The following is a 13,444-nucleotide window of genomic DNA, read 5'->3' on the forward strand; positions in this document are numbered from 1 at the left end:
GTTACCTAGCGTGCTGTGGCAGCGTGGACTGCCGTGTCCATGGATAGAAAATGCAGTCATGACTAGCTGGGCCTCTACACCTGCAGGCAATTACAGAACAAACCACGTCAAACCACCAGGACATGCACGCGCATGCGCCCTTGTCCACACGTGCAGGATGGAGACACACAGGCAGCCAGCACCCAGCCAGTACCTATCCATCAGCCCGATGCAGTCCTCCAGGTGTGGCCCTATGCACCTGCAGCAAATCCAGAGTGGAAACAGGGAGAGAAAGAGAGACAGCTGTTATCGACACACCCAACCAGCAGGAATCCCCTTTGCGTTCTTCATTCCAGCTCTTCTCTCACTAGGAGAGGCCTATGTCACCCAAAATTACAGCTTGTGGCAAGAACAACAATAGCAACAGCATCCCAAGGCAGGCCATATCTGTTGGAATTTGTGGTATTGATGATTCCGAGATTGTAGAAAGTTTTTGTCTTTTTGCTTTGTTAAAGAAGAAGTCATAATTCGTCTGTGCTGGTTTCAAGGTTGTTTATTCTGTTTGTCTCTAACATGTTCTGCTGCCCTGCCGCAGGTCTGTCCTGCAGGGCAGCGTGTGGGGCTCTGCCCCTCAGTGGGATGTTACAAACATTATATACCAGAAACTATGTGTGCTATATTTATAATAATGTGCCACTATCTATCATTTATGTTGAATAGTGTGTCCCTAACTTAAACTAACAGAAAAATGCCAACACTACAGTGAAACATGGAGGGCATGAAGGAGAAAAAGGACAAAACACACCCAATTTCCTCCATCTTGTCCCCTTTTAACCCCTAATCTAGAATCCTAAAATTTTACTTTTGCACCCGTTCCACACTTAATTATTACTCATATCAAACACTCAGAGCTTGTAGTTCATCCTGTAAGATTGAAAACTCTTTTCCATGCACAGAGATCACAGACAGTGTCTCTGGGGGCTCTGTACAGGGGGGTTCCTGACCCCCTGCCAGGGTCCCAGGCCTTCCAGGGCAGCCAGAGGGAAGCCCTGGATTCCCACAATATCTTGGCTCAAACAGCACTTTAAGGCAGGTTTCACCTGTGTATGTGGGAGTCCTGACAACAGGGTTGCTTTTCCTGCGTGTTTTTATGAGTCATCAAACCAGTGATTACCACACAAAAGCTGTTAATTCACAAGTCGAGATTTCCTGAAGCACAATCCAGAACTTGCTTTTCTTTCTGTAATTGATGTAATTGTTTGTTTTTGTTCTAAGTTTCCAGCCAGGGTAAGTGAAGAAATATTTTGGAAGCTGAAGATCCTTTTTTAACAGGGAAGCTCAAGGATCAACTTCCAGCAACAAAAACCACAGCAAAATGGTGTCTGCTGATTCAGACATTTTATTCTGCTTTCCTTAGATGCTGCCAGAAGTCCTCCACCTGCACAATCAGCAGGTGCTCACCAAAGGAACTGGCAATGCAAGGAATCACTAAATGCAGCACCACAAAAACACAGACATGGAAAAGAGTTTGCAGAACACATGTGTGGCATGTGTGAATTTCCCTTGCTCCCAGGAAGAGCACGACTGGTTTCCTAGTCCCCTGCATTCAAACAGCAAGTCAAATATACATTTACACAGCAGTCAGGATTCTCAGAGACCTAAAGTTGAGCTTTTTGGGGTTAAAAACACCAGACGCCCTTCGGTGCTGCACACCCAGCTAGGCATTCTAGCCATGGGGAGTATCTAGCCCTCAGCATTTAAGGAAACCAAACCATTTATTTGAACTCTTTAACAAGATCTCAGAGCCATTTTATTAACAGGCCCTTTGGCTGTACATCTACTACAGGCAGCAGAAGTGATCTGACACATCACTAGACTGCAACTTATTTCTGTTGAGGCATTTTAAATTTAAGGTGTGATCCCAAACTCTTTTAAAGTTTGCTGTTTTTTCAGGTTGGTTTTGATGGAAGGATATGCGTGTCAAAAAATCGGAGAGTTCAAATAAGCTCCCATGAGATCTTCTTTCTGCTTCACCATCACTTGCCACTCCTCAACTTTTGCTGCATTTAAATTGGTATCACTCTGCCATTATAAAACGAAGTCTGAATTCAATTTCCCCTTACCTGCTCGTCAGGGAGAGCAGAGCTAGTAAACCTTACCCTTTGTTTGTTTGCTTGAATTCTTATTTTTACATAAGACATTTACTCTGACATGCAAACACGAACTGCAAGGATTTCCTCAATGATTGCTTCCTCCAGCATATGTGCAGACATAAAAACAGATGTGTTAAAAATCCAGATAATGCATAAATGTGAGAGTTGATTTAACACAGTTCAAAAACTTAATAGAGAGATCTCTTGGAATTTCAGCTGTTCTGGGCATCAGCACTTCAGAATGTTTCCTCCTCTCATGGCATTCTCAGCAATTTGGAGAAAACAAGCTCAGCAATGAAGGAGGCTGAAGAATTGCTCTGATTGTCCATTTCCTACCACGCCTAGAAAAGCTGAGCTCAGACTCTTGCTGTAAATAAAAAGAAGGGCACCTTCAAATTAGAGGTCTGAGAGCCTGCCACTGGTTTAGAGAACTGGCAGACTGACATCAAGAGCCTGTTGTCTTGGAGTCACTTCATTTGGAGAACAGGATTGCATCCAGACTGGGACTGCTGGACCACACCCAGTGCAAGTTGAAGTATCATTGATTTTTATTTCAAGTGTCATCTTCTTCAGTGGACTTGGCTTCCCCAAAGAGAAAACTCTGTCCAGGTGCAATTCCGTTACTTACTCCTAGTTAGGCAGTTCCCTGAGTGTCTGTCCTGATTACATGCAGTGAAGCACAACACTGGCAATATTTATTGACAGGGTATTTTGTACCACAAGTCATCAGGTATTTTTCCCCAGGAGGGAACTCCCTTCATTTCAGGCTTTTTGACCCATCTAAGCCTGACACAATCATACATCACGCTGTTCACACCCAGTGTTCCTGCTGCTTGGAGTCTGGATGGTATTTTCTTTTCCAAGTTGCTTCTGTAAAATGAACTGGTTAGTTGATACATGCCAATCATTAATTATATAGTCAGTATATTCAGTAGTACCTTACAAAGGTTCAATACAGCTTATCCAGAAAATTATACTTGGAGCTCATCTAGCTAAATGGATAATCATCCCCTGAAAGGAAATCTGGGGTTTTGAAATTTGCAGTAACAACTGGTTGTTTTTTTTGTTTGTTTTTCTTTTTTTTTTTTTTCCAGAAACAATCCAGAAATATCATCATTTATCAGCTTTCTTTGAGATTGAAAGGTGGGGTTTTAACTGCACAGGTATGGGGCAGCAAAGCCATTCCATGCCAGATGAATTCTCAAAAATCTGTCACTGGAAACAAACAAAACTGATTTTACAATGCTGTAAGTGCATTAGCTCTGGGCAGGAGAAAACCTTTTTTTGTGGTGGTCACCGGCTGTTGTCATGGATAAGGTCAGACAACTCTACCTAAGGGCTACTGAGCTAACAGGTGAGAGGAATTAACTCACGTGAGAGGAACAAAGTTGAACTTGAGCAGGGGCTAGGAGGAAAATTTGCAAAACAAAACAGTTTTCCTTATCCAGAGTGTGTTTGCAATATTCTTTCATCTGGAATTCAAACTTTCTTCCTAAAAATGCACCTAAGATTTAGAGGCAACACAGTGATTCTGCTCTCAAATCCCTTCAGGGCCACACAGTGTTGCTGGAGCTCCCCTGACATCTCTGGTCATGGCTTAGAAGGAAAAGAGAATTTTGGTGAGGAGCAGTGCCCTCTCATCAAAAAGCTGTGTGACAAAACGTGTTTGTATGGTGAGGGGAAGTGTCCAGTGAGATCTCCCGTTTGTGTCCTGCCCAGCAAGGAAGCAAGCTGTCACTTGCTGTTGTGTAATTAGTGTTCTATTCCTGTGGAAGTGTTCAGTTTTGGCTGGCTCTGCAAGAAGAGCTTTCCAACTCTCTTGAATTAAGTGGGATAGCTGTCCCACGTGCCTCAGATCTGCTCCAAACTGGCTGCAAGTAGCTGATGCTTGTCACAGGGATATAAGGGCAGGAGCACTGTTGCTGCACCCAAGGAAGTCCCTGTCTGACAGTTCTTCTGGTCAAAGCAAGATCATTAACAGGGCTGGATAATCACCCACCTGTTAGGAGAAACACTTGAATAAGGGAGGAGAATGGTGCTAGCAAACCTCACTAAAGCAGTCCTCCGCAAATGCCAAGATGGAATTTGTGGCAAAACACAGGAAACAGAGGTGGGACTGATCCTGCCTTGGTGACAATTGGTGGGGATAACTGGAAATATCATGTGAGAACTAATAACCTATTTTATCAAGGAGCCTGGCTGATAGAGAGCAGCACTGCAGGAATGAGACCATACCATAGTGGGAAACATTGCTCTGCAGCAGCTCAGCCCTTTTGGATGGGTATTCCAGCTGTACTGAGAGGGCACAGCTGTAATTCCAGCACTTGATCTGGCAGCCAGGAGAGCAGATGTGAGGGATGAAGCAGAATTAAGTTTTCTCTCTTCCTTTCAGCCATGAGCCAAACAGCAAGCTGTGCTCTCTCCACAACCTATTTCAGTGAAGAATCATGACTAAGGGGAATTTAAATACTACTTTCTAAGGGAAGGGAATGAAACCAGAGAACTCAGCCTTGAAGGAGGAAAGGAGAGAGTAACTGATTTCCCTTCTCTCTGTGGGCAAATTCAGCCCCTGACAATGTTGGCAAGGAGATGGGCAATCTGCAAACCCCAGATATCTTGGGCAGTCATTATTAGCTTCATTAACATAATCACATGCCACCAAGTCTCTAGGAGCCCTAAAAAAGAACAGTAAGCCATGCTTACCCAGACTTGGGGGGAAGAGAGCATTGTTTTAAGGGAAATAATTATAAAATGATAAAATACCTAGGAATAGACACATCAACTCTTTAATAAAGAGGATAAAGATCTTCACAGGGAAATTAGTGTCATGGAAAAGTCTCATCTGGGAGATGGGAACATCATGGCCTTTGTGTATGTAACTGGGGGAGAGACTTTGGCTCTTTTACTTGTATTTTCTCTGGGGATGGGCACACTGTGGAACATTCTTTCACCTCATCAGGAGGAGAAAACAGAAAGGAGGGACAACAAAGTCCAAGGATTAAAAGGACAACATCACTTGGCATAAGGGAACCCTAGGTCAGCAAGTTGCCAATGAGGACTGCCAAGGTCAGCTAGAACTGCCTAATGCCCTTCCTATTTGTGCACGAACTAGAATGTCCCATTTTCAGCACAAGACATAAAAACCTCCCTTCTCAATCCAGGCAGATAAAATTATACAACCACTTGCAAAATGCGAATGCCTATGGAGAAGTGGAATGGCATGGAAAACCTTCTGTTCTCTTCCTGGTCTAGGAGAAGCACAGTTGGGCCACAAACACTAGAAACAGCTGGGCCAGTTAGAACTGCTCAGGAAAGAGGAGGGAATAGGGAGAAGTGTTTCTCTCTGGAGGCCAGGAGAGCTGCAAGGCACTTCCTGTGCTGGGCAGACAGTAAATCCATCACACATCGGTGGTTTTGTCAGATTAGATCAGCATTGGCACCTTCTCCATCTATGAAAGCCAGGACCAGAGCTCCTGGATTGAGCTTGTCTTTGAATATCATTTCTTCTTACCCTCTTTTTCCACAGTAGCAGCATTTTTCTTATTGCATAACTGATTTAAAGGGTCTGGGGGGAGACAAATCTGTAACAGATCCTGGCTGTGTCTCTGTGATCTCCCTCTCATTTCCCTAATGGCTCTATTGTAATTAGATTTGCAAAACCAGCAAAAGGTCTCATTTTGAATGGCAACAGCTGTTGACATCAAGATTACATTGAATCATTTACTGGTTTAATTTTAGCTGCTAAACAATGAGAGCCTCTTGTTGAAGATTATTTCACTGGCTGGTGTTTTCTCTTTTTCCCATTGCTGCCTCTACCTCTCTTTGTATGCTGGACACTCTGAATTGCCCCATGGAAAAGGCAGGAATAACTTATGTGGCCTGTGCAAAACTAGAGGTGTGCATGTGACTATTGCTGTTGTGTTGTACAGGTTCTTAATTCTGGCTCTGATCCATGGGCTGTTATTATTCCAAGTGTAACAAATTCCAAGTGTAGAAAATTATTATAGGCCCTTTTATGGGACTTCAGAAATTGATGGTCAGTCTCAGGCTCCTGTACAAAATCTGGTTTCAAACTCTGTGCATCAGTACCTGTAGGAAAAGGAGAGCAGTAACACTTTTGTCTCACAGTAGCGCTGCAGGCTTAGTTCACCAATACCAAGTAGCAATACTAAAAAAAATGTCATTTTACAGGCCTGAAATTAAGTGAAAGGGCAGCATTTGCTACAAACCAGTGTAGAAGGAAAGCTGAGAGCATTGCTGTGGAAAGTTCTTCTCTGTGGTCTTCAAAAGTTTTTTTTGTGAGAAACTGCTGGGCATTCATGACTAAAACCTGAACATCATGAGAGACCTGAAAATCAAAGGTTAAATTCCTACTGCATATTCTCTTTTCAGGAGTGGGACAAGAGGTTTACTAAGCCAAACTAGCTATAAAGCACCCTGTGCTGGGAGCAGCACGTGGTTTGGATGGCTCCCTGCAGAGCTGGCACTCACCCTTGGGTGCAGTTGGGATGACACGGATGGCACTCCCGATCCTCGTCAGCATACTTGAAAATGAAGCTGTTGGCCCCCTGCAAGCCATCAGGACATTTTTCCACACAATTTGGACCATCCTTAAAATGGAAACACTTTGTGCAGTGGTCAGGTCCCTGGAGAGCATGGAGGAAAGAAATGCAGTGCGTTGAAGTTACTCTGTCCTTTGCACTGGCACACACTCAGCAGCACCTGCAGCAGCTTCTCCTCCCAAGGATCACTGAATCCCCTGCACGGTTCCAGCCTCTGTCAGGGAGCTGCAGACAGATAAACCCTGCTGCTTTTGGCCACTAGCTTCTTCTGTAGAGTGAAAGACTAAATACCAGCTTCTAGATGAGCTTCTTAATATTGTCGGTGTGCTTAGGGCAGTGAAGTCAGCGCCCACTTTAATTCTGAGAAACTTCTTGCTGCACTACTCAGCACTGAGCCACCTTTGCAAAGCCTTCAGTGGGGTCTCCTACCTCTGCACCCCAAAATTACTTTCCACAAGCATTCTCCAAATGGCATCTGGTCACAGCAAGAAAGAAGGACTACAAGGTTCTTTATTCTACAAGATAAATGACTACAAAGTCCTCCTTCTTCTTAATACGTACCAAGACCCAATTGTTAAGAACAACAAACCAAGACTCCTGGACAATGTAAAAGTAAAACTTTAAAGCTGTGATGATGAGCCAGTGCATAACTAAATCTGGTGTCCAGGCTGAGTATTGGCCTAGGATTTTATGTCCATAAGGCCTGCTACAAATCCAAATTTCCCTGATAGGCTGAACACTTGAAACGTTAACCTCTTGCCTTATGGCTGTATTGCAGAAAAACACAGTATTGTAAGAAAAATTATGATGTCTTTCTTTTTTTCATTCAGTAAGTAAGTCACAGAAATAAGGAGATAAATTACAGGTTATATTTTATCAATTATGAATAGCCTAAAATACAAATCCTCAATTCCAGTGACTTTTAATCTTGGCAATACACAGGAAACTAGAAGAAAGAGACAACGTCTACCTTCAAAATGAGCTACAACCTTTGAAAGAAAAGTTACTGGCCATTATAAAGGTGACAAAGAGTTAACCATCATTTAGGATGCATGAAAAATGTTAGCTATCAAAAGAACCTAAAGGCTAAGTACAAAAAAGCATATTGTTCAAACTGAGGGACTGAGACAAATTCCCACACTTTTTTTTTTTGGGGGGGAGGGGGTGTATAAAGAATGAAAATAGAAATAAAAGAGGGCACTCAAATCCCAACTGTAAAACTTGTGTGCCTCTGTACCACTAAAGCATTAAGACAACTTGAAAAGAAAAGGAAAACTTTCAAAATCACTTTCTTAAGGAGGCAGATCCAAGGCAGATCCAAGGCAGATCCCAGCATCAATTTAGCACAAGCAGAATTCCTTCCCTACATACAGAATATGTGTGTTTTCTGTTTTTCTGGTTTTGTTTCACCAATTTGCAGTAGCTGCTTTCAAGTCTGTAAGCAGGAAAACCCTGTCCTTCAGCACATTTTTTGCAAGTTACCCTGAACCATAACAAAGCAAACCAAAGCAAAGCCCTACAATCACAGCAGGCTCTGTCCTTACCGGCCCGTAGCAGGTGATCATGTTTTCCTCCATCTTCTCACACTGAGGATCACACTCCACACACACCGAGCCGTTGGCAAACTCTCGGAATTCCCTGAGGAAATATTTTTGCAGGCAGGTTTAGGAGAAATCTGACTCCAGGCCAAAACTGAGCTCACCTGGCTGGAAGTGATCTCAGGGGCACTGAGGCCACCACCTCATCCACGGCCAGGTGAAGCAGAAACACCTCCCTCACCAACATAAAACTATAGTCTTATAGTGAGGGCCTTCCTCTCATTCAGAAATAGACTTCATTAACAGGACAAAACTGCTGGCTTCTTGGTTTTCACCTACAGGATTGTGGCTCAGATTCAGGAAGCCACTGGCCACATGTGAGCACTGATGACAGAGCTGCCCTTGTTGCAGGTAGGGCTCTACGAACACATGTTTTTAAAGCCCATGCTCCAAAAGGCTCATAATGTTTCCAGCAATAACGCTGGACTGAGGTCTCAATCTATAAAATGTCCAAACAAATCCTTTTACTCATTTATTTCATGGATCCACAAGAAACTACCACTCAAGCGACTTTTTTTTTTTTTTTTAACCACTTTTAAAGGGGAAAAAAGGTAGTGATGGCAGGTTGAATTTCTTCCTTCAAACATTTCAGCTGCCAGTTATCCCCCACCACAAAACTCCAGCACTCTCCCAGCACAATCCATCCCACCTTCTTCTAAGGCCAAGAAGAATTCACATCTGAGCAAATTGTTTCTCTCCCACTAAAGACAGACTGAATCTTTGTAGTAGGCTCAGAGTGGACCAAGCCAAGCTTTGCAGGGGGAACCCATCTTGCTGCATCAACCAATTACAATATTTGCATTAACCAGCTACAGATGCGCTACACACTCATGTTAGGGGGCTCCAGAACCTTTATCCAGGTAAAGGGTGAAGATTCTGAGCTCAGGTGGTCACTGCTCACCCTCCATTCCTCTACAACCATTAGGATTGCTGAGGACACCAGGATGGAGCTGAAGAAAACCTCACTTGTGTGCTGCAGGGGAGCTCACCCTTCCCTGGCTCTGGGAGTGGATTTTTCCTGCTGAGGACTGAAAGAGATGTCAAATACAGCTTGACCCCCACCCTGTTGCTGCCCTACAACATCAACATGCAGAGCTCTCCCACAAACAAAAAAAGTTCTTCCTTAGCCCAGGTTATAAATATTTTCACATATTTAGGACAGAACTGACAGAACCAACTTATTCCAGTGCATTGACAGCACAGCTGGGGTCTGCAATTCTCCTTACTGGAGGGGTGAAGGGGGAGGAGAGAAGAGGAGCTTTTAAGCACATAAAACTGTGCTCTGACAAAGTCATTTTTGCAAGCCTTCTCCAGCTGGAAAAGTTGAGAATATTGTCATGCATTTGTGGGAGTTCATTTGGCTCAGTTCAGCTTTATCTTTCTGTCAGAAGGCAGATTCAACCACCTTGTGTTGTGGAGGTATTCCCTCAGTATAAACAGCAATAGGAAAAAGGGCAAGAACTCCTGTTGGGTTTCTAAATTTGTATTTCTGTGTACAATTAATTACATGGTGCATTATCACAAAGGAAGTGAGTTTTTCTACTTTGGGGTCCTTATTTAGAGAATTTCTTTATCAGATGCCTGAATCCAACTCATCTGAAAGAACTTAATTGTATGGTTCTCAATAAGGGTATCAAGTAGGGGAAAATGATGAGAGTTTTTCTGTAACTTTTCACCTAAATCAAATTGTCCACATTACCAGCAATGCAAAAGGTGCAAGGTGATGATGCTGCATGAAAACTTTGGTCAGCAGAACACCAGGGAAAGCGTTCCACACAAGTTCAGATTTAAAAATTCTTAAATCTTACCCCATGGCACTTTTCACCCAAAATCAGTAACATTGGCAATAGAGCCAGATACTGATTAATGCAAACCCAAAGTGACTCGGTGATTGAAGCTCTCAAGAATGCCAATGAGCAGCCTTGGGGAGAGGCCCAAGGGGAGTGTCTTACCCGTCGTAGAGGTTGCAGGAGTCGATGCAGGTCCTGCCCCGGATGAAGCGCTTGCAGGACAGGCACTGGTCTGGCCCTGGCCCCCAGCAGCCGTCGCTGGAGCACAGCTCGTTGCACACCATGCCGTCAGCAGCTGCAGAGACAGGGGAGCTGTCAGGAGGGCACTCAGCCCTCCCAGAGCAGGGAAAACATTCCAGCAGCATCCAACGTGCTCGGAAATGTAACCTAGAGTCAAACGCGGTGACCTCGGCTCAGGGAAGAAATGATGATGTCTGGCTCCAGATCAGAAGGATGAAGGATCTGCTTTATTAAAACTATACTATATTACATTAATGTACTATTTAAAGAGATACTATCCTATTCTACACATTTACTTCTTGCTCACCTATCTAACTCAAACTCGTGACTCTCAGCTGGATTAATTGGTCACTGAACCTAAACAACCTGCACCAGAATCCAACCCAGCCATCACTGCAGGTAAACAATCTCCACACCACATTCCATTGGGGAAAGCAAAGGAGCACAGATAAAGATTGTTTTCTCTTCTTCTCTCTGTGCTTCTCCTGAGAGACAGAATTCTGTCTCTCTGTCCAGAGAATGTGAATGTCACAGTAACCGGGGTGTCCCCATTTCCCAGGAGCAGGTGAGACATGAATTTCAGAGTTCACTTAGGTTAGAAATCCATTTCAGATATAAGTGAAGTCTGCTGTTTTGAATTGTTTAACTTGTTTAGTCTAATTAATTTACTATACTCGTGAAAAACCTGTAACTTACAAAATTATCTCAAACAAAATAAAAAGAATGTAAACTTCCAAACTGGAAGAAGATAAGAGTCCCTTAGACCTTGAAACAGAAAGCAAACCAAAACTGAAACTACAAGAAACAGACAACTAAAGAGCTCTGTCTGTACAAGAAATGAAAAGAATAAATTGTAATGTGAAATTAGTAAATAAATATAAAATAATAGAAATTAAATATAAATATATATTATATTTATACAAAAATAATATATGCATATAGAATATATTTATAGAATCACAGAATAATGAGGTTGGAAGAGACCTCTTAGGTCATCAAATCCAACCTATGCCCTAACACCACAACTAGACTATTGCACCAAGTGCCAAGTCCAGTCTTTTTTTAAACATATCCAGAGCTGGTGATTCCACCACCTCCCTAGGAAGACAATTCGAGTATTTTATTATTCTTTCAGTGAAAATTTTTTTCCCAATATCCAACCTAAACCTTCTCTGATGTAGCTACATTTATTATAGATAAAAATATTTAATATATTTATTTTAATAACATATATAATTATATATTTATTGTTTATGTTTCTATTTATAAAAATATAATATGAATATATATTGTATTTTTATGTAAAATTATATCAATGAAATATAAATTATATAAATAATAGAAATAGATATAAACCTATTGTGAAACTTAATAAATATACAACAAATTAAGAGACAAAAAAATAAACTAGACTCACAGAGAGCACACACATTCTTTAAAGAACTTTCCCTGCATGCACCCAGCACTAAATAAGAATACCTGCCTAATTCATAACTTTTACAAGTTTTTTATAAAAAGTTTTCTTCCACAAATCACAGGACAGAAAAAAAGCCTCAAATTATAATTGTGCCACAACGCAAATACACAGAGCACTCAGCTGGAATGTTGTACACACTCCTGGTCTGCTCCTTTCAGGAAAAACTGAGCAGGAAAAAGATTTAAGAGACTGCTGCGAGGGTGAGCAAAACCAGAGAAGAGCTGCTGAACCAGGAATAACCAGAGAGGTGGGGGAGAAAGGACATGATGAAAGCTTCTAAAATCCTGCATGGCAAGGAGGAGGTGAGTAAGCATGAAACAATTGTTCACCGCTTCTTCCCAGTCCCTCATGGGCATTCAAAGAGACAGGAATCCAATTGGGTTAAAATCTGAGATTTTTCTTCATGGAAAGTAAAGATCAACCTGTAAAATTCCCTGACACATGACACAGAAAATGCCAAAAATTTAAAGGATTCAAAAAATCAACTCTGAATCTACTAAAGTTCTATTAAGCTAAAATATAAAATGCTACCTATGAATTGAGGACTTCCTGAAATAAAACTTATGGATCACAGGAAAATAAGTGAAGGAAATACACCATTAATTGTGATTTTAAAATTATTTACTGCAAAAGCACCTGAAGAGCCAAAAAGCCTTTATATTAAAACTCTTAAGCCCACATGAAAATACAATGAACTAAGGGTTAGAGGGAAAGTTTCAAACAGTGTAAGACTGTATTTCTATTTTATATAAATCATTCTCTGGGTAAATATCTAGATGATGAGACAGATGGAGAAAATCAGTGAAGAGCAAAGGGAAACACATTTTCTTGAGCATCTGAAGGAAATCTGCATGCAGTTTCAACCTAACCCTGGCATGTGAAGGGACAGAAATTATCTGAATTTATTTTTGCACAATGCAGTGATTTACACAAATGGATTACACAGTGGACTGAGGAAATTAAACCCAGCAAAGACCTGAAATATCAGAGATGGAAACAATACTGACACTTGCTTACTTTTTAAAGCATCAGAAACAACTTAAGAGGAATAATAAATGAAAAGGAGGCGTGCTGCTTGAGTTCTAGCCCCCTCTCCAATACTTCCTTACTCAATACACCACAAATAACCTCAGGCATGAGAAGCCTGAACATGTTTTATCAAGGTTGGGATTTAGTTTTTTTTCCCTTTCTATACCACATATGATTTTTAATGCTGACATCCAAAAGGCATTCAGAAGTATCTTTTTGGTTTTTCTTTTGCCTCAAAGCTCAAACCAGGTACAGTCAAATACAAAGTTATTTCATTTCAGAGTCGTTCCAGGTGCTCAGTGTGCTTTAAAGTTATTAATTATCACAGATTCCAGCACAGCAAGAGGGACTCAGGGGGCCATTTCAGAGAGATGCTTTGTCCTCCTTCCCTGAGCTCTGCTGCTGCAGTCAAATGAGCCAGACCAGCACAAACACAAAATTCAGCTTCTCATTACTGTCCTGACTTCTTTTTAAGCATAGAAACATTTTTAGAATAACTATCAGATGTCAGTAGTTCCACCATGCTGCCACTGCCTGAACCTCCAAAAAACCCCCCCAAAAAAAAACAAAAACAAAAAAAAACCAAACCAAAACAAAAAACCCACAAACCAACAAA

At 41.8% G+C, this 13,444-nt stretch overlaps 1 protein-coding gene across 4 annotated transcripts in view; it reads right to left on the bottom strand.

Moving 5' to 3' along the window:
* The window catches only part of ERBB4 (erb-b2 receptor tyrosine kinase 4), a 587,866-nt gene that overhangs the window by 139,443 nt on the left and 434,979 nt on the right, over positions 1-13,444 (bottom strand). For 2 of the 4 annotated variants that reach the window (XM_041717639.2, XM_030278010.4), the window contains exons 13-16: positions 10,245-10,377; positions 8,239-8,332; positions 6,624-6,778; positions 6-80 (exon numbers count right to left, since the gene is read on the bottom strand). In XM_041717639.2, the coding sequence (XP_041573573.2) occupies positions 6-80; positions 6,624-6,778; positions 8,239-8,332; positions 10,245-10,377 (457 nt within the window). Of the gene's footprint in view, positions 1-5; positions 81-193; positions 239-6,623; positions 6,779-8,238; positions 8,333-10,244; positions 10,378-13,444 lie in introns of all 4 variants that reach the window. The other 2 variants (XM_041717640.2, XM_041717641.2) reach the window with 1 other exon arrangement.

This window comes from Taeniopygia guttata, chromosome 7 (genome assembly GCF_048771995.1).
Source record: "Taeniopygia guttata chromosome 7, bTaeGut7.mat, whole genome shotgun sequence".
In the NCBI taxonomy this organism is placed as follows: Eukaryota; Metazoa; Chordata; class Aves; order Passeriformes; family Estrildidae; genus Taeniopygia; species Taeniopygia guttata.